The 27,796-nt window shown below is 39.9% G+C and overlaps 1 protein-coding gene across 6 annotated transcripts in view; it reads right to left on the bottom strand.

Moving 5' to 3' along the window:
- Positions 1–286: 286 nt before the first annotated feature.
- Positions 287–27,796, bottom strand: part of LOC126187753 (uncharacterized) — a 100,587-nt gene continuing 73,077 nt past the window's right edge. For 5 of the 6 annotated variants that reach the window (XM_049929008.1, XM_049929010.1, XM_049929006.1 and 2 more), the window contains 5 exons: positions 25,404–25,589; positions 25,135–25,255; positions 24,793–25,020; positions 638–752; positions 287–538 (listed from right to left, as the gene is read on the bottom strand). In XM_049929008.1, the coding sequence (XP_049784965.1) occupies positions 310–538; positions 638–752; positions 24,793–25,020; positions 25,135–25,255; positions 25,404–25,589 (879 nt within the window). In that variant the 3' untranslated portion in view covers positions 287–309. The remainder of the gene's footprint in view (positions 539–637; positions 753–24,792; positions 25,021–25,134; positions 25,256–25,403; positions 25,590–27,796) is intronic. The other variant, XM_049929011.1, reaches the window with a different exon arrangement.

The following is a 27,796-nucleotide window of genomic DNA, read 5'->3' on the forward strand; positions in this document are numbered from 1 at the left end:
GGTTGTATGTGGATGCTTTTGACATAGAATGTAAATGTGGTTCTTTTTTATGTCTAGCTTACTGTGACTCTTGCACTATATTAATTTTTGTTTTATTTAATTCCTTTAACAGCTGATTTGATTTGGCCACAACTAAGTTGTCCAATTGATACCCCCAACCTCCCTTCCCTATTAATAATAGAACACCTCCTGACACTTGTTCACACTATTTCATCTGGAAGATGCACATCTCCAGAACTTAAAAGAACAGGGTCCGACTCATGAAATGAACACAAAATACCTGCAATAAACTTTTACTGTGTGTCTCATTTATTGAACTAATTTTACTTCACTATTTGTCATATCACATTTTGATTTAATATTCTGCATAAGGTATGGAATTTTCTCATAGTCAGGAATATCTGACCACAAAGACAAAGAGACAGGTACAACAGCATATCCCATCGCTTCAAGGCCTTTGCACATCATGTCAAAATGACCTCGCAGACGTTTGCAGTTTAGTGTATAACAACCTCGATGAAAAGCCAGTACAAGGATCCTGAAATAAATAACCATTATAATTGTTTCTGGTAGTTAAAATTCGACAAAAGTAGGTTTACTATGTGAACACTGTAACTACATCATTGCACACACTTACACTTTGCTGTCAGGTGGTATAATTAGGTCTTCAATAAGTTGCTTCATGGGTTCCTGGTCTTTAGAATGATTCACAGCTACTGGGTAACCACCTTTCCTCATTACAATAACATGATCTAGAAATGTATGAGAATTATGTTAATTATAACAATTATACAAAAACAGAGCTTGGACAAGCTATGTTGTAGTCAGTACCTAAGGTAGAATGGATAAGTTTAAGAAAAGATGCCCTTACAAAATTCACTTATATCTATGCACAAGAATGTAATGCACTGCAAGTTGGTTCAAATGGCTCTGAGCACTATGCAACTTAACTTCTGAGGTCATCAGTCGCCTAGAACTTAGAACTAATTAAACCTAACTAACCTAAGGACAGCACACACACATCCATGTCCACAGCAGGATTCGAACCTGCGACCGTAGCGGTTGCTCGGTTCCAGACTGTAGCGCCTAGAACCGCACGGCCACTCCGGCCGGCTGCACTGCAAGTCTTTTTCCTTCAAACACTATCTATTTCTCCTCTTCTAAAAGGTACTCTCGAATTTTCCTCCTACCTCAACTTGCAGAATTAAATAAAGAATTAAAACTTAATTGTGTATTTGAAGATCGATCACAACTCAGCACGCAAAAGACATAATAATCAGCTAATGAGCATGTAGAAAGGATGATATAATGCTAAAATTTTGAAGAAGTGGTTGTGCAGATCTAACACATAGTGAAGCTGGTATATTACGATGTTATGAAAAATACATTGCAATGTGACACAGAAAACCTTTTTCCCTATTTCATAATTAATACTCAAACAATTACATGAAGTGAAAAATTTATTTCAATGTGGTACCTTGTTACAGTATAATTGTATTCCTTAAAAAATTAGTTCCTTTGAAGTTCACAACTCTATCAAGAGTAATCCACTTTCGTGGACACGTCTGTCATCACTTAATTGCAAACCTTGTAACTTATCATTTCTGGGCTGCACCTGTCAACCAGTACTGGTAGCTCTTGTGAATGTCCAACGACAGCTTTCTGGTGCCCATGAGACAGTAGCTATTCTCCAGCCTGGAGGTAAGGGGAGGGTTTCACTAATCCAATGGAAGTGAGGTGGTCAGCCCCAACCTGGCTGTTTTGAAAGGTGAATGGCTTCCACCAGGTGGCTGGTGTTTCTTAATACCCTTTGGGAACAAACTACTGAAAGTCTTGGTAAGCAGCAACACTTTGCAGTAGTACCATGAGCATTAACAGGAAATGACCAATAAAAGTGCCTACTTTCTGCAGTGGAGGCTGATTGTGTCTGCATGTTAAAGTAATTCTGTGGAGCTGTGAGGAGCTCATGAAGCCAAGGAAGTGGGAGGCAGCACTGTTGGTATGCAGTAGTAGTTTTGAGCCCTCTGGGGCAGAGGTAGTATGCAGGTGTTCTTCAGAAGTCTGTAGTCAGGGATCAGTCAAGTATGTCTCTGTATGGGAAGTGTTCAATATTTCTGGAGGTGGGTTCCTGTGTGCGGGAGGGGGGAGTCTTGATTTGCTGCCTGTTTTCAAGATGGGTATTGCTGTTTAGGAAGTGTACATGGACAGTTTGGGAAGAGGCCACCTAACACAGTGTGGAGCTGCTGGCTAGTTTCTCTTTGGTGCTGTGGACCGCTGTAATTTGTTGTAACTGTGTACCATTTAAACCACAAATGTGTGAATAACTCTCTAGGAATATCTATTTGGATTGAGTTTGGACAGAGTGAAATGAAGACTGAAGCTGAAAGTACTTAGTGCAGATAAAATGGATCTAATAGCAAAATTGTTGGCATGTATGGAGGCAGATAGGAAAGAGCAGGAGACAAAAAATGAAGAGAAAAAAATCTAGATGTGGTGTAACACAATATTCCTCACAACTGGAGGAAAGATGGTCATGTGAAAACAATTGTCCGATAGTTAGCATTTGGAGAAGCATCTACAGTGCGCACACTAGTTTGATCTCTGTACAGAGTCAGAGAGAGATGCGCGAGCCCAGAACATTACAAAGGTGTAATGTAATTTGGCATCTCCACCTGCTGTGAAGGGATCACTTATGATTTTGTGTCACAGCTTGATAGTGTTTTGGAAGGTAGAGAACAAAAGGCGCTGCTTACAATTACAAGACCCAGAAACAGTTGAAACATGCTGAAAAGAAATGCCATTCTCTTCTGTTATGTTTTGTTTGAGATTTGGTTTGGAGATGCTGTTCCAATGAATAAGAGATTTGTTCACCTGTAATTGTTACATTAGAGCAACAAAATACAGAAAAGTTCTTTAAAAAGAATTTATGTCATTTCATAGCTTGAATACTACAACGCTCTCTTCCAGCCTTCGATTCTCTGCAGTCGGAGAAGAAATCACAGGGCAAGAGTTGGTGGCACTGCATAGCAGGTCCACTGCACCAATAAAATTCTGGAAAGGCGATTGTACAAGAAAATAATAAGGTGTAAATATCATAGACAGCATCAGGGTGACAGATTGTTTGGAAAGTAACATGTAACACATCTTCTGTGCTCAGACAGCCATAGAATGGCATCATTAAATGCCATTTTGGTGCCCTATGTGTACAACATGGATAAGAGGTGTGAAAAGAAGAGAGATTTACCACAAATAAGAAGAATTTTCAAGAAATAACCAAAGAAAATATCATTTTGCCTAGAGCAACCGAAGTAAACTGCAAAGACGATACAGGTGAGCACACGATGTAGTGTCGTCAAACGTTATTACAGTATTTAGAAAGAAGTAATTTTATGATTCAGTAAAAACCAAATAAGTTTGAATTACAGCAACAGAAGGGGTAAACGAGATTACTTGACTACAGCAACCAGGTCAAAAATCAAATATTTTAGTGCTGAAATAACTGTTGACATGTGAGCCATAAATATTATGTTTACAAAATGAAAGATTTTGGCATGGTGATTCTGATGCTACATGTGCAGCAGCGATCTCCGAGACTGACTCTGCAGCAGCTGACCTACAAAACAGCAGCTTCACTACACTTTGCAGTGCAGCATCTGGTCAGCTAACTATGCAATTACTACACAGTGGCTGATGGCAACATCATTTCATCCATACACAATGCAGTGGCAGTATGCGGTACGCCTGACCCTTTTTTTTTGTGGTGATCTGCTCAGGAAATGTTGCCAATGTACGTTCTACTGATTCTTGCTGTTGATCGTAAAACACAATCCAAGGGTTTCAGGGTTCCTGAGTATATTATATATTGCTGTCATTACAGTACGCCACCTACCACCTGCAACATGTAAAGCAGTTTAGCTGAAATATGAGAAAAACTAAAAAACATTAGTCAAACTGTCAAAAAATGTTAAAGCCCTTCAAACACAAGGAGATGAATTAATAGATAGCATGAAATCCACTAAAGATGAAGTAGCTGATAATATGAACCACTAAAGAAGAGTTACCTAATAACATTAATTTCCATGGACAAGGATTAGAGAAGATATCTACAAAAGTAGATAAGATTTCTTATACTGAAGCTACCTTAGTAAAGTTTCCCAAGGAGTTACAGCTTGAAATAGAACAGCAATGTGATTTGTTCAGGAAGGAAATTATAGAACAGTTTTAAGAGGTAAATGGTTAGATGAAAAATATAGAGGAACTATCCACCTAGGAATTTGAAGAGATAATCAAACCTCAGAGATAGTAAAATGAGTAAAAGTTTTAGAGCAGAGTAGAGATTTTGGTGAAGTAATTGGTGTCCCAAATACTTTCACTAGTTGAACAAAAGGTACAAGAGAAAGCTGAATCCACATGTGCTATAATTAATTCTTTGTGCAATACTGAAGTACACCAGAAGGAATTTCCAAAGTTCAAACCAGATGTTTCTGAACTTCCTATAGCCTTTTTGAAGCAATTTAAAGAAGTGTTACCCAAGGGTTGGGCTGATACCACTAAAATTATCTTTACTGTTAAACGACTACAACGGGAACCAGTAAATTGGAGTTCCAAACACAGAAATAAGTTTAAGATTTTGAGGGCTCCTAACGAATATACTAAAGTTTATGATGTTCCTAGGCCTAATTTTCAAAAATATTCACGCTCAAATGAACGATGTTGAATATTTGAGCTGTGTAAGCAGCCTACACTATGTGATCAAAAGTATCTGGACACCTGGCTAAAAATGACTTACAAATTTGTGGCACCCTCCATTGGTAATGCTGGAATTCAATATGGTGCTGACCCACCCTTAACCTTGATGACAGCTTCCACACTCACAGGCATACGTCCTATCAGGTGCTGGAGGATTTCACGGAGTGCTGCACTGAGGAGAGGTATCAATGTCAGTCAGTGAGGCCTGGCACGAAGCCAGCGTTCCCAAACATCCCAAAGGTGTTCTATGGGATTCATGTCATGACTCTGCACAGACCAGTCCATTACAGGGATATTATTATCATGTAACCACTCTGCCACAGGCCGTGCATTATGAACACAAGCTCAATTGTGTTGAAAGATGCAATCACCATCCCCGAATTGCTCTTCAACAGTGGGAAGGAAGAAGGTGCTTAAAATATCAATGTAGGCCTGTGCTGTGATAGTGTCACGCAAAACAACAACAGGTGCAAGGCCCCTCCATGGAGAACATGACCGCATCATAACACCACCACCTCCGAATTTTACTGTTGGCAATACACGCGCTGGCAGATGATGTTCACCGGACATTCGCCATACCCACTCTCTGCCATCGGATTGCCACATTGTGTACTGTGATTCGTCACTCCACACATCGTTTTTCCACTGTTCAATCGTCCAATGTTTACGCTCCTTACAATAAGTGAGGAGTTGTTTGGCATTTACTAGCATGATGCATGGCTTATGAGCAGCTGCTCAACCATGAAATCCAAGATTTCTCACCTCCCGCCTAACTTTCATAATAATTGCAGTGGATCCTGATGCAGTTTGAAATTCCTGTGTGATGGTCTGGATAGATACCTGCCTATTACACATTATGACCCTCTTCAACTGTCGGTAGTCTCTGTCAGTCAACAGACGAGCTCGGCCTGTACCCTTTCGTGCTGTACATGTCCCTTCATGTCTCCACTTCACTATCACTTCAGAAACAATGGACCTAGGGATATTTAAGAGTGTGGAAATCTCGCATACAGACGTATGACACAAGTGACACCCAATCACCTGACCACATTTGAAGTCCATGAGTTCCGCAGAGTGCCCCATTCTGCTCTCTCACAATGTCTAATGACCACTGAGGTCGCTGATATGGAGTACCTGGCAGTAGGTGGCAGCACAATGCACCTAATATGAAAAACGTATGTTTCTGGGGGTGTCTGGATACTATTGATCACATAGTGTATGTGGAGGCAGTACATATAGTGACATTAATGTGTGTCTGTATTTTAAGGTTTATGGCAGTAAGTATGGATTATCTGAGAGACATTTTACATCATAATTACATAGTATGTAAGCAGTGAAGTCTATGATGCATCAGACATCCTTATATATAGATGCCCCATACTTACAGGAAGAAGTGTAATAATAAATAGAAACTTAGGTGGGAAAGATTTATGATGCATTTTCTCTCATGATCCAGGAGGAATTTATAATTTAATTTTTAATTTAGAGGATGTTATGAATCTATGAATGTTGTATGCCTCATGTTACCAGTCACAAGTCTGGAAAAAAGTATCTTTATTTATTTTAGTTACACAGTTATATTTAGATTAATTACTTAATTGAGGCAAAGCTAGTGTTTATTGTTCACTGATTTGTAAATAAAACAGGATTTAATTGAAAAAGTTTACACATTTACATAATATAAAGAATTTTATATGTTCATCTGTTTTCATCTGCTGTGGGGAGGAAGTCTAGCGTTAAATATAATCATTGGTTCAGCAGCAGTGCATAAGTTTTTTAAAGTTGAAGATAATAATCAAAAGCACTAAGATGCTGCTATGTATTGAATCTGAAATTCAGTTTAATGATAGAAATACATTTAGTTATACTTGTTACTTTATTATGCTATTAATTTGATTTTGTTATTACCTACCTGAGGCTCTATAGCCACATTACCTTTTATTTAATATTTGGTTGAAGCTAAAGAAAATGTTTTACATTATGTTACAAGCCTAAGGAATCATGTGTTTAACTATTACAAATCAGCTGTCAGAATATACGACTTAAACATTACTGCTGGATCAGTTGCATTAACATCATAGTATTACTTAATCTGTGGTAGATAAAGAAATAAAAGCTTTATTGGTGAACCAGTGTTACTTGTTTAAGTGGTTGCCTACAATACCCATTAAACACAAAGAACAACATAATATAGTGAAGGAGAACTTGCAAGAATAAGCAGAAAGCTGATTAAGGAAATATGTTGCAAAAGCAATTACACTTGCATTCCAGGTTGATAACTTGGTATTAGTCCAGGAATTCCTCCCTAGTTCTAACCTAAAGTGAGGAACAAGTAATTTTTTTTCAAAGATACACGGAACCTTTCAAGGTGCTGGATATACCGCATCCAAAGACAGTATACTTGGCAGACCCAGAGACTGGTCACAAAAAAGGGCTCGTACAACATTGATGTATTAAAGAGATTCAAATCCCCAGGAGGATTTGCACCTTTTGCAAATTCAGTGGAGTGTTGGCAGTCTCAGTTAACTGCTTCATATGTAGTTTTCCACACGCCATTTTTTCCTCTTAAACTATCCTACTGTCTATAATTTACATTCCGTTCTTACTATTCTATCTTGCAGCATGAAAATAAAAGGAGAAGCCTGTTATCTGAGTGCAAAAACATACATTACTAATGATTGTAAGCTCTGTTTGAGTACAAGAAAGGTAATTTTGTATGTTTTGCACAAGGGATTTTTCTACCTTTCCTTTCCTCTTATGAGTAAAGTACTTTTTTGAATTTTTTTATTGGGGACATTGGGTAACAGAGGATGTTAAGTAGGTACCGTAAACTGTTAAGTATGGAGATACTTATGTTCCACAGAGATGAAATACCAAGAGAGACCACTGACTTACAGACAGATGATCAAAAGGCTAATTACTACTGATGACTGGCTTATTGTTACCCAATCTCTACTGGCTAGCCATAGGAGTGTAGTCAGCATCATTTTTTGGGGCCTTTTTGGGTGAAACCAAGACTAGTCCATACCGTACGGCACAGCACGTTGGCTATACTTCGTTCTCCTGTGTCTCAGTGAAGAACCCATCATGCAGGGTATCTTGAGATGAGGGTTGGGATGGGAAGTTGCATTTGGGGATCTGTATTCTTAATTTCTTCAGTCCTAACACACTTATTCTTAAATTTTTTTTTCATTCTTCTCCAGCAGAAGTACTGGTTCTGTCTTCCCTCTGTCAAGATTCACATGTTTCTATTATTGAAACCCTTGCCACATTGTAGTAATTACAACCTGTTTACACAGGTAAAGCCAAGAGCCAATTCAAGTAACCTAGGGTAACACACACATGATGTATTGGCATAGACAGTATCTTTTTGAGACTATGGTAAGTTAAAGGACCACTTGTATTATGATATTAAGTATATGTTAGTAATGTCAAATAAATGGAGGGTTTGGGGGTAATGGAAGGAAGCTAATATCTGTCCTTAAATGAGACTGTGACATGCTGACAAATCAGTGAAAAGAAAACAGTGGAACAAGAAAGACCTTGGGCTGTGATAAATTCATATGTTTTTTATTGTTTGCAACAGAGAGCTAATCACTTGTTTAACAAATGAGGAGCAAAACTAGTCTAAATGATTAATGTTATCTCCAATAAAGTTGCACTAGTACATTAAAGGATTTTTGTTAAGTATACGAAAAATATGATAGATATTAACATATGTCTTTTTACATGAAGTCAAACAACTGATGTGTATTACGTAGAGGTGTCTTGTCTTATAATTATGGACAAGAGTACCTACAGCTTAAGAACAAACTTAGAATCATTCTCAATAGAACTTGAGTGATTTACCTTTGACAAAGATAACATGCATGAAGGCTCTGTATTGCACAATACGAAAGAATGTGAACAGAATTTTGCTGCAGTCACTAGTGAACTACGGTGTGAAATGGACATTCAAAGAAGCTATGATCCCCCTTGAAAATGTTCTATACTGAAAGGGGTTAAATGTTGGGTTTAAAAGTGAAATCCATTCTACTACGACATACCAGCCCTGGAGATTTTCTTAAGTGTGACGTTTCCAGCTATGACAGTCACAAAACGAGTTAGGGAATGCATGTTTGAAACAGTGAGGTAAGATCATCAGGATACTGAGAAACTTTGTCACTGGAAGTTATAAGGGTAAGGCTCATAAGCTGTGCATAAAATTTCAAATGGCTGAGAAGGGGTTGATCCAGTTTTATGTAGACATGGGAAAGAAGGAGGATAGATGAACTCACAGAAGAGATGCTCTAATCCTTGGTCAGATGAAACCATGGATGGATGGCCTGTACCATTTCTTTTATGTAGAGGGGAAGGAGAGGGGTGTTGTGACTCGCCAATCATTCAAAGTGCCGCCGCACAATTACGCGCGTCCTCTACATGCGGGGCTGTCTGCCAGACATGCAGCAGCCGCACCACCTAAGCGGCCAGCCAGTCAGCAGCCGCTAGACCTGGACTCAGTGCTCATTCAAATGTTACAGTGTTCACATGTCTTGCTTTGTCAACTTGCTCAGTGACTTACATGTGTTGTGTCATTTTGAAATATGTGTGTTCAACTTGATGTTGTAACAACTGGCGACGAGGTAGTGGATTTTTCCTTTTCATCGTTGACCCACAGGTTTCCATGGCTACTTTAGAGCAACTATTGCAAGGTCTCATTGAACAGCAAACGCTTCTCACATCGGCGATTCACGATTTTGTCGCGGCATCCAATGTGGGCCGTTTCTTGTCGTTGTCTATACCTCCTTTTCCTCCTTACGACAAGACGGCGGAAGACTGGTCTGATTATGAAAAACGTCTTCGACAGCAGTTCTTGGCATTTCATGTCACGGACGAACAAACATATAAGTCTCGGTTCCTTTCATGGATTTCACCTCACATGTATTGATTGTTGTCGCAATTGGCTCCTTTGAAAGATCCTGTGTCTTTGTCCTTTGCTGAAATGTGCTCACTTCTGTCCATATATTTTCATAAGCAAACGCATGTGGTAGCCTCTTGTGTTGCCTTTTGTCACTGTCAAAAACAACTGAATCAATCCTATTGTGCTTGGGCTGCTGAGCTTCACGGCCTCAGTCAAAAGTGTCAATTTGTTACTGACGTTCACAAAGAATCCTACGCATATTCCATAGTACGGGATGCTATTATCCAATCGGCATCCGACAAAGAAGTGAGGCAACGTGCCCTTCAGTTGGCAAATCCGACTCTAGATGAAGTCCTATCCATCGCACAGTCTTTTGAAATTTCTCGCGCCACTGGAGTGCAAATAGAGGCATGGGGTGACGTCGGGGACATACAACCTCTGTGCACTGTTGACGACGCATGCGGCGTGTCCCCGCCGGCTGACGTGGCCACAGTACGCTCCCACACGCAGCCTCGGCCTAACCATAAACAACCCTCTCAGAAACTGCAGCAAAACCCCCGGCAACTTCCTTCATGTCTGCAGTGTTTTATGAAACATTCATGAGATTGTCCCTAATGCTTGGTCATGTGTCACAATTGCAAAAAGAAGGGTCATGTGTCTTCAGTTTGCAAATCCGACCGCATATATGATGTTCATGACCGTGACGCTGATTCTGCTTCTGTGTTGTCTGTCAGTTGCACTTCTTCCCTTCCAGGGTAGTTATTCCTCACAGTCCAAATTCTTGGTCGGGACGTTCGCATGCAGGTGAATACTGGTTCTGCTGCCACTATCATTAATTCTCAGACGTATCTTCAGTTGGGTTCTCCACTCCTATCACCTGTCACTCGGCAATTACCGACCTACAATAAACAGAAAATTTCTCTCTTGGGACAATTTAATGCTGAGGTATCTTACAAATACGTCGTTCGCACGGTTCCCATATTTGTGGTCGACCAGAGTAACACAGAAAATCTTTTTGGTTTCGATGCCTTTCGCATTTTTGGGTTCTCCGTAGATGACTCTGTCAATATCGTCTCTTGATGCTATTCCTTATGCTCAATTGGATTCCTTGTCGACGACAGTTTCGTCCCTTTTTTCTCCTGGGTTAGGCCGTGCAAACGACTTTGAAGCTCATATCTTGCTCAAACCCACTGCTCGGCCTAAGTTTTTTTGGGCTCAGCCCATTCCTGTGGCCCTTTGTGATCGGGTAAAACGGGAGCTGGACCATCTCACTACTTCAGTGAGTGATCCTCTCCTGTCGTTGTTGCTAAGCCCAACGGTGATATTCGTCTCTGTGGCAATTTTAAAGCCACTGTAAATGCACAATGCCTCATCGACACTTACCCTATGCCCCGACCTGAAGAATTGTTCACTAAACTTGCGGGTGGCCAGTATTTTTCTAAAATTGACCTGTCAGAAGCTTATCATCAACTTCCTCTCGACGCTGCTTCCTGGCAGTTTCTGGTCCTTAACGCGCCTTTCCGCCTCTATCGATACCAATGATAGCCATTTGGGATTGCCAGCGCTCCTGCTCTCTTTCACCGATTCTTGGAACAATTATTGCTCCCTGTCTCTGGATGTATCAATTACATGGACAACATTGTTGTCACTGGCTCCACCACTGAAGAACATCTTCAGAACCTCCGCACACTTTTTCATGTCTTACAGACTGCCGGTCTTAAGTGTAATCTTCAGAAATCACTTTTTTTCAGGCATCTATCATGTACTTGGGGTTTCAACTCTCTCGGGATGGTATTCGTCCGCTTCAGCAAACTGTCACTGCGATCGATGCCCTTCCTCGCCCTACATCTGTTAAGGAACTGCAGGCCTTCTTGAGGAAAATAGCACACTACCACAAGTTTTTACCGTCTGCTGCTTCGGTGGCTCAGCCGTTGCATCGCCTGTTGCAGAAAAATGTGCCTTTTCACTGGTCCAGTCCGCGTCATGCGGCTTTTCAGAAATTGAAGACTATGCTGAAACAGGGCCCGTACCTGGCTACTTATCAACCTGGCCAACATCTTGTTCTTGCCATGGACGCCTCTCAATACGGGGTCGGTGCAGTCCCTGCGCACCGTTTTTCTGACGGTTCTGAACAACCCATTGCTTATGCCTCCAAAATGCTCACAGATGCCCAACAAAAGTATTCTCAAATTGAAAAAGAAGCTTTGGCCATTATTTATGCTCTTCCCAAGTTTTGTGTTTTTCTCTATAGATCCAAATTTCATCTTGTTATGGATCACAAACCACTTGTTTCCTTGTTTCATCCATCAACGTCACTTCCCGACAAGGCTGCACACCGCCTCCAGCGTTGGGCTCTTTACTTGTCTCATTTCAATTATGAGATTCATTTCCGGCTGACGGCTCAACATGCGAATGCTGATGCACTGTCTCGCCTTCCCATGGGTCCTGATCTGGCGTTCGATAGGGACGAACTTTTGTGTTTCCACCTGGATGTTGCCGAGCAGCAGGTTGTGGACGGATTCCCCATCACTGGACACCGGCTGGCAGCTGCTATGGGTTCTGACACTACCCTCTCCCAGGTTTTACGCTGTATACAGAAGGGTTGGCCAGATCGTCCGTCCCCTAAGACTTCTGATCCGTTGCGGAACTACTACGCTTTGCACTACCGCCTCACGGCTAGGGATAGTGTTATCCTTCTTTCCACCGACAATGCTTCGCCGCGCGTTGTGGCACCTGCGTCTTTGCATGCTTCGGTCTTGCGCCTCCTTCACCAAGGGCACTGGGGTGTCTCTCACACAAAATCACTTGCGCGCATTCGTGTGTACTGGCCTGGCATTGGTCTGAAATACCCACATGGTCGCTGCCTGCGGCCCTTGTGCGTCACAGGCCGCTGTCCCGGAGTCATCTTTGTCACCGTGGCCTTCGCCTGAGACGCCCTGGGAGCGCATTCATGCTGACTTCGCGGGACCTTTTTTAGGTACTTATTGGCTACTCGTAATTGACGCCTACTCTAACTTTCCTTTCATTGTCCGTTGCAGGTTGCCTACCACCACGGCAACCACAAATGCTCTCGCCTGCATTTTTTCTTTGGAAGGCCTTCCCTCTACTCCTGTTACTGATAATGGTCCGCAATTTGCCTCTTCCGAATTTGCGGATTTTTGTGCTCGTCATGGCATCATGCATGTCAGGCCCCTCCGTTCCATCCACAATCAAACGGTGAGGCTGAACGACTGGTTCGCACACTTAAGGCTCAGATGAGGAAACTCCTGACTTCTTCTGCTGCTGATGATGCACTTCTCCAATTTCTGGCTTCATACCGTTTCACCCTCATGGGCGACCACAGCCCGGCTGAGCTCTTACGTGGCCAACAGCCCCGCACGCTACTTCATCTTCTGCGGCCTTCCACCTCACGGCCACAGGTGCCTTCGCTTGGCTGGTTCACTGCCAATGACCTTGTATGGGTATGGGGATATGGCAGGCGGCCAAAATGCAGTCCGGGCCGCATCTTACGACACCGTGGCCAACGCCTGTATGAAATCCAGACGGACACGGGTGTTGCCTTGCGTCATTCGGACCAGCTTCAGCCTCGTGTGCTGGCAACGCCTGTCCCGAATGCCGCTCCACTGCCTTCGGCTCTACCTGACGCTCGGGATCTTGGCATCTCTCATTACTCACAATGCAGCCCTCTCACCGTCATCTCGGTGCCAGTACAAGAACGGATGCCACCAGGAGACGTGCCCATGCAGGAACCGGATGACCATCATCTGTCGGAGCAACTCTATCCTACCGACGTTGACACATCGCCCATGTCTCCAGTTATGTCAACCGGACTTGCCGCAACGGGCAGATTGGTGCACGGGGCCCCAGCAGATTCGACACCTACGTCTCCTGTCATCTCGACCCCTAATCATCGGGGACACTTCTGTCCGTACGGGAAACCTCCTCCTCGAGACTTTACGGCCAGTCAAACAATGCCTATGGACGTTAGCAATCTACAGGCCACCTCCATCAAGACCAGTGCAAAAATTTCAAAGGGGGGAAAAGTGTGGTGACTCGCCGATCATTCAAAGTGCCGCCGCGCAATTACGCGCATCCTCTACATGTGGTGCTGCCTGCCAGCCATGCAGCAGCCACGCCACCTAAGCGGCCAGCCAGCCAGCGGCCGCTAGACTTGGACTCAGTGCTCATTCTAATGTTACAGTGTTCACATGTCTTGCTTTGTCAACTAGGTCAGTGACTTACATGTGTTGTGTTGTTTTGAAATATATGTGTTCAACTTGATGATATAACAGAGGGATATCTGCATCACAAAGACGATATCGTATAAACACTGTATACATCCAAAGGAAAAGGTGTAAGCACAGTTCTTACAAAGGTAGGAAACAGCATTGCAACCATTTGTAACACAAATTAAGTATTCTCCAAAATAGTTGAAATCAAATAGACTTACCTGGGCGATGATCGGTTCTTTGAATATTTGTTTCTGTACATGTTGGCTTATCACAAATCTGGAATCTAAAATTGTGGAAAGTTGTGTAGAGGAAAATGTCTGCATGTATGGTAATTAGAGACATAAGCCTTTCCAATCTCAATTAATTTGAGAACCTTGTAATATTGCAGACAATGATTTAAGAACAGTGAGATGCAAATTACCCTTGAGTGAAATACTTAAAGAATGATTGAGCCTGGTCAAATGGGGCAAATCTCTTATGGGTTTTCTCCATGTATGAAAATCTAACAATGTAATTAGGAAATGGCTGGATGACAATAGTAGTTTAAGAAAGTGAGAGAGGATAGATGTAACCACAATGGAAATGCAATTGTCGTTGAACCTAGTAATCGCAAATCGAAAAGACTGAACAAAGAAATATGCATGCGCAAGTTTCGTATTGTGAAAGAATAAAACTGAATTTGATTTCAATAAACTTTGAGTTTAATCACAATAATAAGTTAAAAAAGAGATGAAAGTTATAAATTGACTGTAATTAGTTAAATAAGTAGTTTTATATGTCATATTTCATCTTAGTGTGGGGGGGGATCTGTGATGTAACATGATATTCTACCTCTTCCTCACACTGAGATGAAAGATGTTCATGTGAAAACATTGCTTAGGTCAGTTAGCATGTAGATAACTTTCCGCTGTGTATGCACTGGTTTGGTGAACACACACAGCTGGAGTGAGATGTGTGAGCAAAAAACAATACCAAGGTATGACAGCTGCTGTGAAGGGGTCTCTTATGCTTTGGCGTCATGGCTAGGTGGCATTTTGGAAGGCAGAGAACTGGAGGTGCTGCCTACAACGACAATGCCTAGAAACAGCTGACAGATGGTGAAGAGAAATGTCATTCTCTTCTGTTCTGTTGATATTTGGCTTGAGATCTGTTCACCAAATGTTGTAACTATTACAATGGAGAAAGAAAATATAGATGGGTTCTTTAAAAAGTAGTTAAGTTATTTCATAGCTTGAATACCACAAAGCTTTCTTTCGGCCGTCAATCCTCCACAGATGGAGAAGAAATCACACGGCTAGAGATGGTGGCACTGCATAGCAGGTCCACTGTATTAAGAGAATTCTGTAAAGGCAGTTGTACAAGAAAATAGTTAAGGTTAAAGTATCATCAATAGCATTCACGTGACCACATTGTTTGGACAGTAATAGGCAACATGTCTTCTGGGCTCAGCACAGCTACAGAACGGCACTGTTATACACCGGAGGGCACAGGAGGAGGTTGAAAAGGAAAGAGATGAGAAGAGGGCCAAGAAAGAGTGTAAGATTAAGGAATGGGAGGAAGAAAGAAACAAATGGTTTGAAGGTATGTTCACGCAGTTCAGATTAGTGCTGCAAACATGTAAAAATGAACTAAAGGAACAAAGTAGGCATGAAACATAGAAGTAGAAAGACAAAAATTTGAGATCGCTAGGTGAGAAGGTTTCTAGTTATTGTAACTCAAAAGGTTATGATCTTTCACAAAATAATCAGGAGAAGTATGTTTTATCCATACAAGAAGTGGTTCAAGCCATGTCCTATGCCTTTCATAGCAAAGCATTAGAAACTGGGGAAGAGAAAGATTCACATGAATTAGAAGATGTATCTGAAGAGATGAACTCATGTTTTAAAGTGTTGGAACATGGTCAGGTATAACTGAGGAGTTGGCAGTGATTATTAATAATGATCTCTCAGAAATAATCTCTCTACAGAAGCTGGAATTAGAAGATGAATTACACATCTGAGGTGAAAAAGCTGTTAGCCATTTATCACATGTGGAAGGATCTTACAGAAATATTCCACAGTGAAAGAGTGGGAAGAAGAAAAAGAATGGATGGAGATCAAGAATTTTTCGGTAACTAATGTAGAGGCCAGAGGAAAGCGAAACTAAACTAAGTAATCGGTACACTGGTGTAACGCTACTGAGAGTGGCTGACAGCAACTGCACAAGTGGGCACCATTGTGACTTCCTCAGTCTTTGGCATATCTACAAGGTAGGCGACATACAGAACAGATATCACAGGTGAAGTCAGGGGCACAGTGCTGACGAACATGGAGGAAGACTGGATTCCCACAGGGGCATCATTAATCAATGAAATCACAAGTGAAGAATCATACCATTCCTAATGGTTTTTGTGACTTCCACTATGTCAAATGCTGCATCCTCCCAAACAATCAATGACTCCATGTACTGGTCTAAATATGCAATGAGTTTGCAATGATTATATCGGCACGCTCCAAACACAGAGGCAATTCATATTCAAAGTGTTAAGTGGAATTGCAGTTAGATTGCCAATATCATGGGTGTTCAGGTAGCCTGTGGCGCCTATGTATTTGAATCTTCTTGGTAAGTGGTTTCCAGTAATGAGCATTTTTCCCTTTCTTTGTGGTACCAAAATGCTAAGGTGTCACTAGATGGGTTGACAGCAACAGTATCCATTCTTGAACAGATATGAAGCCTTCATTTTAATGTAATTATTTGATACAATATTTTATTTGTATTTTAATCTGCTGATTTCATATGCATTTTGACTGCAGTAATGTGGTGACATGCAAACACCAAAATTTTATGCTCTACTTATTCACTGTTTCTTTACAATGCTTCCACCTTCATAGTTTACTTTACAGTGATGGAAACTGAACCCATTATAGCTAATAATTTGAAAATGCAGTCCAACTTCCTTTTGATTCTTTCGTTTTGTGACATTTGTTTAGTTCATTATTATGTTGTATTGATGGATACCAAGTTATTATTTCTGAATTCATACTTGTATTCTTGTATCTCAATAAATTATTTCTTGTGGCTTGGGAGAATTATAAGCACTCTGTTTTTTATGTTTTTTTAATTTTTTATCTTTTTTGTTGAAATGGTATTTTTGGTGAAGAGCTGCAATGTAATATTCATGGCCTGTTAGTTGGAACTTTTTTAAAATTATTTGCTAATTTTATTTAGTCTATGAGCAATGACTGCATTTTTGAAGCAATTGATAGTAGACATCAGTTACACTGTGTTGATTTGCTGTTTTGTTTGTTACTTTTTCAACCCATTGTTCCTTCACATTATGTTAATTTTTCAGCTACCAGTTCAATGTCCTAATTAGGACACCAAAAAAAGGGGGGGGGGGGGGCAGGACTATGTAACATATAACTTCCAGGTTGCACTTATCGGCTAGTGTTGGTTGCTCTTATGAATGGCCACACTGGCTTCCCAGTTTCTGTTGAGCTGTGGCTATTCTGCAGCCTGGAAGTAAAGGAGAGAGTTCCCCTAATCTGGCTGAAGTGAGTTGGTCTCAAAGTTAAGTTGTTTCCACAGGATGGCTGGTGTGCCTGAATACCCTTTGGGAACTAATTAATGACAGTGCTGGCAGGCAGCAGAACCTTTCAGTAGTACTAATTCCGTAGAGTTGTGAGCAACTCATGAAGTCGAGGAGTCAGATAGCAGCCCTGGTGGATGCAGGAGTTTTTAGCCCTCATGGAGGTGTATTTTAAGTCTGGAGTCAGGATTCAATAACATTGTTCTCTCTGTGTGTAAAGCATAGAAAGTTTCCAGAAGGCACATTCCCATGAGCAGGTGTGGGAAATGTCTTAGTATGTTCTCCGTTCCCAAGGTGATGTTGCTGTCTAACGAATGTACATGGGTGTTTAGGAACAGGCTGCCTAACCGAGCATGGAGCAGCTGCCTAGCTGGAGGCATTCTCTAATGAACAAAGCTTATTTCACAAGGAATATTAGAGGATAATAAACAGTGTTTTTCTCCAATACAAATTTGAAGTGTGGAGTTCTTGTATACATATTTCTACTGTTTGACTTTAGACTGTAGTCCTGTGTTGATTACAGAGGAGATGGTAGGAAGCATCTGGTGACACTGTAGTGACTCAGTTATTAAAATCTTCAGAGCTATTATGCTGTGGTCAAATGGATTTCACATTTAAACACAACGTTTCATCTGCATCTGCAGAGGACATTTTCAACAGAGGTCATAGCTTCTTTGAGTGTCTGATTCACACCCTAGCTCACTACTGACTGCAGCAAAATTCTGGTTACACATGTGCCTGCTCATTGGCATGACGTCACACGGTTTGAGTGCCTGCGCACAAATGGCCATTGTTGACCACCATTGTCCACTGTTGCTATCACCCTATGGTGGAAGAATGGTACACATCTTTTTCAGCACTGGGATCCAAAGGTAATTCATTTTCATGCACTTCTACTTCCTATGGGAACTTCTGGAGTGTTTTACAATCTCCAAGGCCTCTCTGTATAGATTTTCATGGTATCTCTTAGTGACTGCCAGGGCTAAAGTACCGGCAGCCACAATCAGATACCGTAAAGATTGTAAAACACTCCAGAAATTCCAATAGGAAGGAGAAGTGCATGAAATTGAATTACCTTTGGATCACAGTGCTGAAAAAGATGTGTACCAGTCTTCCACCATGGGGTGATAGCAACAGTGGACAATGGTGGTCGACAATGGCTAATTGTGCCCAGTTTTCAAACCATGTGATATCATGCCGGTGTGCAGGAGCATGTGTAAGCAGAATTTTTCTGCAGTCAGTATTGACCAAGGGTATGAATTGGATGCTCAAAGAAGCTCTGATCACCTTTGCAAATGTTCTCTGCAGATGTGAACAAAACTGTGTTTAAATGTGAAAGCCATTCTACCACGGCATAATAGCCCACAAGATTTTATTAACTGTGACATTTCTGGCAGTGAAATATTTTACTGTGTAGCTACTGACTGCAATATTTGTTATCCACACAAGTAGTTGGACTTGGGAACTTTTGAAAAGTAGTCAGATGGCTACATGGCACTGAGAAATGGGATATGGGAAGTGGCCATTTTAAGCCTGTCGCAAAAGTCACGAGACTGGTGACACTTTTTTAGCTTGACATCTTATGTGTAGCAGGGCACAGAAATTATCTATGTCCACCAGTAAACATTCTGGAGGAAGTCTACAGAGCCACAAATTGCGTGATTTTTCTCACGTGCTTCAAGGCACTAAGAACATGTGGACTCTAGCCACAGGCACTACTGGTACACAACAGAAGCTCCAAAACAACAGATGAATTGGAAAGTTTCAACCTGAATAGAGACTGTACCTTCATGAACAAAATGAGCCTGGCTTCTTCCATCTTCCGGCCATTTTAAGCCATTCCTTCTTTGTAGGAAAAAAAATCTCTCTGCATAATTTGAACCAACAATCTTCTGATACACATACACTTGTATTGTTGTGGACATATCTTCACAAATATAAACTAGTCCATTGTACTTTCACATTTGTGAGTTAACTGAACCCATTAAAAACCTGTTGCGGCAAGAGAAACAAAGAAATAAAGCTCTGGCTCTTTTTTTGTTAATATTGTTTTTCTTAGTAGACTTGTAAACTGTCACCTCACTTCATGATATAAAATACAAAGCTCTATAAACACATTAATAGGCTGTGTGAACTGATTAACACAGCACTGTAAGCACCCAATTGGTTGGCTGCCAGTGGTCTGTATGGTAGCATATTGCAACTGAAGGCTGCAACATACTGTTGTCAAGACAATAAATATGAAAAACTATACACAATTTGTGACAAGTGTAAGGTTCTGTCATTATACAGTGTAATCTCATTACAGGCATACATATGATTTATCACAAAAAAATGAAAAAGTTCTGTTTGCCATAGTAAAAGCAAGATGCCTTAAATAATTTAAAAGAAAATTCAAGGTTTTTTCATTCTCTAGAGAAAGGATAATCATAAAACTGGAATCTGTGTTCAGTGGTACATCACTGAATAGAGCAGGTACTTTACATCAGTGCAATGATAACGCAACAAAAATTCAGTAATTTTCCTTAAGTTATTCATTACAATGGTAAGTTTTGCACTACAGTTGCTATAAGCTATGTTGGGGGAGGGACAGAGGTGGACAGAGGGAAGGGGGGGGGGGAGGAAAGGCGAGAGGGAGGGAAGGGGGAGGGTGGAAGGAAAGGGGGGAGAGAGGGAGGGGGCAGAGGGGAAAGGGGGGAGAGATGGAGGGGGGAGAGGCGAAAGGGGAGAGAGAGAGGAGGGGGGGGCAAATAAACGAATATGCACGTACAATGCATTAAAAAATACTGATGCTGACAAATGGTTGTGAAAAGGGTGTGTCATTTTCTTTCACATGTCAAATTCATTTTAAAGGCATATTGATTTATAATCTAACAGCTCCAATTAATTGGAAATTTTGCAGTGATTTGGCGATTTTAGTTGTATCTGAATAAGAACAAACATACAACTGATCAAGGTGCTGGCAAGGAGAATTTATAAAAGAAGCTACTTTCTGAATCCAGCTAGCAATTAAGCTGGGCATAGTGGTTGAGAGGACATAGAAACAGTTCACAATTATGAGAAAGCAATCTCCAATAAAGAATTTCAACAGGAATATTGCATAAAGTAGTTATAACTACTGCAGAAAGTAGTTATAACGCAACACACAGCTCAAAAAGGCTGAAAAAGCTGCACACTCTATGTAAGCAAATACGGAAGTAAACACAAATGTTTTAAACACCAATGATGGATTACAAATTCTTGGTATATATACAAAAGAAGTAGCTTGAGACAGTGTCGAATTATAGTTAATACTGCATGTCAGTGTAATACATGTCACTCAGGCCCAAGGAGACCATGCAGATCTACACGGGTCTTCAACCACTGTATTTTATTTCTTTGCCTCATTCTGTATGTAAGTCTGCAGCACATTTATGCAAAATCCATCTCTCTATTTTTTATTTTTGTCATCAGCATGTCCTGGTCTGGAGGACTAGACTTTTGACTTTTTGGTGTCACTTGCTCCTGGAGGAGTTGTTTTCATTCCAGTTGCGAAATATGTTATGTGAAATATGATATTAGAAAATCCTGGATGGAATATAAGCAATGGAATGAATAAGACATTCACTTACAATGCAGAAGAGGCACTAGGCTATGAATTAACACATAAACAAGAGGTTGAACACTGCAGTCACATAAATAAAAAGCACTTACTTACAATTCTATGAAAATTTAGCAGTTGAAATACAGCTGAAAGTAACAGTTACATGTACTAGTGTAGATTATATGACTGTCATCTGGTTAATGCACTTACAGTGTTGACAGTTTTTATGTGACATGCAACTGTTGCTAACGCTGTGATGAATCGCAGGATATCCAGATTACCAACTGTGAATTAGATGTTGGTAGCCAATGAGAAACCTGCTTTTCATTTGTTTCACTTTGTAAATAAAGTTAGCTGATATTTTCTTTCACTCGTAGGGAGCTGATTTTTGATGTTATTAGCATGCATTTTATGAATAACCTCGTAAGTTGTGACATATTTGAAAATGACAGATAAATGTTTCTGAAAACAAATATTATAAATATTAATGCAGATCATTTGTAGGTGCACTTTAGCACAATTCTAGTGTTGTGAAAGTGCTGCATTTCATAAAAGTACACTTTCAGATAAGCAGCGGTCATATTTACAGCCATGCTAATCAAAAATACTTTGCTGTGTTTTATGAACATGTCACAGTTTTCAAATGTGTGGTTAGTCAGGAACCTAAGAACACAGCTTATGAGTAGCAATAGTTATGTAAAAGTGCACTTATGATGTCACACATTATTGCATCATGAAAAAGCCGGTCACACTCCGAGTGTTCTTTCACAATTGCCAAAAAATGAATCTTCATTCATCAGATTAATTGGTAGGCTTTCACAAACCAATAATACCAAAACTTAATTTTTTATGAGAGAAAGACAATATCAGCTAACTTTACTTACAAAGCAAAATAAATGAAGAACAAGATCCTCATTGGCTATCAGTTCTTACTCGTGAATGGTTGTCTCAATTTTGTGAGATTCATTACGCCGTTACAACAGCTGCATGTCATGTAAAAATTACCAGTACTGTAAGTACACTTTCATTGATATCACAAATAGCACTGTGTAATCTGGAAAAAAGCCACCTCTTCTTTCTATACATAAATCGAAGTCGCCTGATCTCTGTGCTAATCTCAGGAACTACGATATGTTTTTTGATCAGTTTTTGATTAATAGACACACTGATTCACAAGAAAGGTTTGTGTATATAATTTAAAAGTATTTGTTTCAATTACAATGAACTGAAGTTGTCTACTGCTGCAAAAATGAGGTCATTGACATCTAGTGTTACACCTACCACAACTTGAGAGAACAGCAAACCTTGACCAAATTCTGTAGTGGGCCTGGTGATGTAGCAGTAAAGTGCATGCCTGAAAAGTGAAAGGTTGCAGGATTGAATCCTGGCTGGACCATTGTTTTTTCACACTAACCCAGAAATCACCTCTCATTAATGTGGAGTTTTACCAGAAATGAAATGTGGTTTGGATTCCACGTTACAATATAGGTCCCCTCTCCCCGGTTGGATAACTTGTCGGAGACATGCAAATTATTTAAGTGACATCCAACTGATTATTTTAGGACACTTGCATAGTGAAAAAAAGAAAAGCTAATATAAAATCTGTGGTATTTAATTTTTATATGCATAATGTAAAGCATTTCTGAAAAACTACTTCAACATAGGATGCACCTTTGCTTCAAATACATAAAGTTTTTCAGCAGCACAGCACATGACTCAACTTTCAGCTTTCTGCTTCCCTTGAATTAAATACACATGCAACTTAATTCTTTTGTGAGGTAGGAGACAAAGTCTGCATGAAAGGTCAGTGACAAAGAACTGTGACAATGAGTCTCAACAATGGATCAAGGTATACTACGCTTTAGAAAGTAAGTGTTGTTACAGGCTGCACACCTACATCAAGTGTTTTTTTTCTTTTTCATGTTTTTTTTTGTGGTATTCACACTTGATCCACTCAACCAACCTCCACCTCCAATACATGATATGCTACAAATTAAGGTATATATTGTGGTGTAACATGTTGTCCCACCCCTTTCTCCCAATCAGGGGAAAGATTCTCATGTAAAAATGTTGTTTAGGTAATTAGCCTGTGGAGAATTTTCCACTGTGTGCACTGGTTTGCTAAGTGTACAGAGATTGAGCAACACAAATTGAGTGTCTCCATCTACTGTATTTTGGCATCAAGGCTTGGTGTTGTTTTGAACGACAGAAAAGAAGAGGTGCTGCCTACAATGACAATGATCAGAAGCTGAAGACAAATGTCACTACATTCTCTTCTGCACTGTTTTGAGATTCACTCTGGATATGTTTTTCTGATTAAAATGAGATCTGTACACTTCATAGTGTAATTCTTACATAGAATGACCACATACAGAAGAGTTCTTTAAAAAGTTTTTATATCATTTAGTAGCATAAATACCACAAACCTCTCTTCCAATCCTCGACCTTCTGCAAACAAAAACAGAAGTCACTTGGCAGGAGTTTGTGGTACTGCATAGGAGGTCAATGCACCAAGAAAATTCAAAAACAATGATGTTATAAGAAGATAATCAATGTAAAAGTTATCAACAAGAGTACTAGGGTGACAAGATCATTTGTAAAGTTGTTGGTTCAGTTGCTTTAAGTGGAGCCTTTTTAACCCTTTTGCTACCACAGATGTACGCTTTGCATTCCGTTCTGAGGCAGCTTTTATTATGGCTTCACTGCTCACAAAATCTAGTGCCTGTGCTGAAAGATGGCATTCTGGCAGATATGAAATAGTTATCATTCAATTTTTCAAAAACTATAAGTTGAAAAAAATTGATTTTTGTACATCTTACAGTCTGATATCTTCAAAACGGAAAATCCTGGATGGAATGTAACAATATTCGAGACCCAACATTTCTGCTATATAATAGTCTGATATCTTCACTTGACAAAGAACTGATTTTCTTTTTGTTATCTGTCATACTTACTGTGTTGCACCAAATTAAGTAAAACATTGCATGGAATTTTAAAGAGTTCACAGAGGTGGAAATGCATTGCATTAACTTTGCGTATGGTTGATTTTCATTCATATATTGCACTGAATAAAATGTAGGTAAGAAGTCAACATTTTATTTAGAATTGACACGAATCACATCTCATAAATGGTTCAAGATATCTAAATGAGGTTATTTGCTAAGGATGGTGTGCAATGAGGGGCATACATTGTATGATAAATACTCTGAACTTTTCTATTCACCAAGATATGAATGTAACCCATCCACAGCAGTGAGAGGTAAGGCAGCACAGGACACATTCAGACATCCAAAGCATTGTAGGAGAACCAAAGCAGTGAATGTATACACATCCACAACACTTGGGGAATGGCGTAGCAGGATGAGAAAGTGCGCGCGTACACGCACGCATGCACGCACGCGCACACATTTACATTTACACTTAACCAATGATTCGCATAGAATATTTACACTAGTGAAACGATTAATTACATAATGATGTGCTCCCATAATTGCCATGAAATGTCACTCCAGATGCCATTTAAATACACAGGTAGGGCAAATAACATTCATGCCCCTTGAGAACATCCCTGGTATGTACTGCTTAACATGATTTAAGTTACGTGAAATTGATGATGTTTAGTTACCTAATGTTGATCACTGAATATTGTGCATAGCTCTACGTAGCATCCAGCAAACAAAATAACCGCCATGCCAGACAAGTCATCCAGCCATAGATACTTTGTGCTACTAATACAAAACTGGGGCGCGTTGATAGTTACCTATAAAATGTCCCAGTTTTGTGGTAAATCTTGTCTGCAAATATGAAGCTCCACCAAGACCATGTTCCAGGGCACCTTTCAGTGGGAACTCATTAACATTGTCACCGTTTAGTCTTGATGCTTTTTGAATGATGTCATCTGGTGGTAGAGGCCCACTGTATGAAGGAAATAATGTAATCACTGCTTGGAACAACATCAGTAACTGCAGATGGTCTAACAGATTATAATCTGAAAAACAGTAGACATGCACGTCTCAGTCATTATAATAGATATTTATATACTGTTACTGTTCAGTTGGTAGATTTAAGCAAGTGAACATACAGTGAATATATATCATTATACCTCTAGCAAGGAATTTTCTCAGGAATTGTTCCTCAAAAATACGCTGCAACAGTGGAGGATGGAAACATCCCAGCGAAGCCAATTCAAGTGTGAATTTTATCCATGGAAGTTCAATTTTATCCTGAACATTGAAAATGATTTTATAATGACTATGTAGCAGGAAATTTGAATGTTGCACAGTGGACAAAATAAGATCATAGTCTGATTAAAACAAATTTAATTTTAATCTGGCACATTATAAAGGGATCTTTTGATGTCATTAGACCTACCTCTTCCATAATCTTATTTTTTAGAATGCTCTTCTCAATGACATTCCAAGATTTGGTTCCATAATTGGCACTTGACATTCCACTGGTAAGTGCAAAAATTGTGTTTGGCTCAGCTGACTCAAGAACATTTGGATCATTTGCAACTATGTTTGCAATGTAATCCAAAAGCTTGATGCTAGAGTGACCCTACAGGAAGAAATGAGTTTGTATGAACTACTTTCCTACGAACAGTCACAACACGTGTACTGCACAATGCAACAGGTATAAGGGGCAATTAAATGAAAATGAGACAGACAAAATGAAGTAGATTAGATTAGATTAATACTTGTTCCATAGATCATGAATACGACACTTTGTAATGATGTGGAACGTGTCAGGTTAATAAAAGATGTCTGTAAAAGATATTACATTACACAAAATATTGCATGACACTAATGTTTAAGTCCCCCCCCCCCCTTAATTTATATCTAAAAATTCAGCCAATGAGTAGAAAGAGTTGTCATCTAGAAATTCTTTTAATTTATTTTTAAATGTTAGTTGGCTATCTGTCAGGCTTTTGATGCTGTTTGGTCGGTGACCAAAGACTTTTGTGGCAGCATAATTTACTCCTTTCTGTGCCAAAGTCAGATTTAACCCTGCATCCTTTCTCCTGGTGTTATAGCTATGCACACTGCTATTACTTTGGAACTGGGTTGGATTATTAACAACAAATTTCATAAGTGAATATATATACTGTGAGGATCCCTAGATCCTTAAATAGATGTCTGCAGGATGACCATGGCTGGGCTCCAGCAATTATTCTGATTACACATTTTTGAGCAATGAATACTTTTCTACTCAATGATGAATTACCCCAGAATATGATGCCATACCAAAGCAGTGAATGAAAATAGGCATAGTAAGCTAATTTACTGAGATTCTTATCACCAAAATTTGCAATAACCCTAATAGAATACGTAACTGAACTCAGACGTTTCAGCAGACCATCAATGTGTTGCTTCCAGTTTAACCTCTCATCAATGGACACACCTAAAAAATTTGAAAATTCTACCTTAGCTACAGACTTCTGTTCAAAGTCTATATTTATTACTGGAGTTGTGCCATTTACTGTACGGAACTGTATATACTGTGTTTTATCAAAATTTAAAGAGAGTCCGTTTGCTGAGAACCACTTAATAATTTTGTAAAAAACTTCATTTACAATTACATCACTTAGTTCTTTGTTTTTGGATGTTATTACTATACTTGTATCATCAGCAAAAAGAACTAACTTTGCATCTTCATCAGTGTGGAATGGTAAGTCATTAATGTATATCAAGAACAGTAAAGGACCTAAGACCGAACCCTGTGGGACCCCGTACTTGACAGCCCCCCAGTTTGAGGAATCAGCTGTTGTTTTAACATTACATGAACCAATTATTTCAACTTTCTGCATTCTTCCAGTTAAGTATGAATTAAACCATTTGTGCACTGCCCCACTCAAACCATAATGATTTACCTTATCTAAAAGAATTCCATGATTGACACAATCAAAGGCCTTTGAGAGATCACAAAAAGTAAGTAAACTTTATTATTTTTAAATATATTTACCATTAATTTTAAGATGTTTATCCCATTGTGAGAAAAGGACAGTCAATTGCCTTCATGGAAAAACGTTTTGGGCTGCCTATGGAACAATGACTGTACCCAGACTTGCATCTCTTCATCCGAAGAGAAATGACAGCAACAAATGTTTTCCTTCAGGACTCCAAAACTAAAGAAATCACAAGGGGGAAGATGAGGACTGTATGTAGGATGCGTAAAGGCATCCAAACGAAACTTCTGAAAAGTAATAAAAACAACAGGCATGCCAGCTCCAGGAAAGTCATGATGACTTTTTCTTTGACCCACTGCTCATTGACTTTCGGGAATATAGCACCAAAATTAATGCACAACAGTATGTGGCCACTTCACAAAACCTGAAGCATGCCATCAAGTCCAAACACACAGGAATGTTGATGGACAGCATTATTCTGTTGCAGGATAATGTCCCCCCACAAGTTGCCGAGGTTATTTTGACTATGTTGCAGAAGTTTCACTGGGAGGCCCTTACACATCCTACATACAGTCCTGATCTCTCTCTATGTGATCCAAATTTTTGGAGCCCTGAAGAAGGACATTTGTGGCCATCAATTTGCTTTGGACGAAGTCATGCACACCTGGGTACAGTCGTGTTTCCATAGGCAACTGGGATTGACTGTCTCGTCTCACAGTGGAATGAATGTACTAACAATTATGAAGCTACTTTAGAAATAATAAACAGTTTACTTATGTTTTTCCATCTGCCTTGTTTTTATGTGATTGACACTTATATTCTTCACTAGTATCAGGTTTTTCCAAACAATAAGATAAGA

This window comes from Schistocerca cancellata, chromosome 5 (assembly GCF_023864275.1).
Source record: "Schistocerca cancellata isolate TAMUIC-IGC-003103 chromosome 5, iqSchCanc2.1, whole genome shotgun sequence".
Taxonomy (NCBI): Eukaryota; Metazoa; Arthropoda; class Insecta; order Orthoptera; family Acrididae; genus Schistocerca; species Schistocerca cancellata.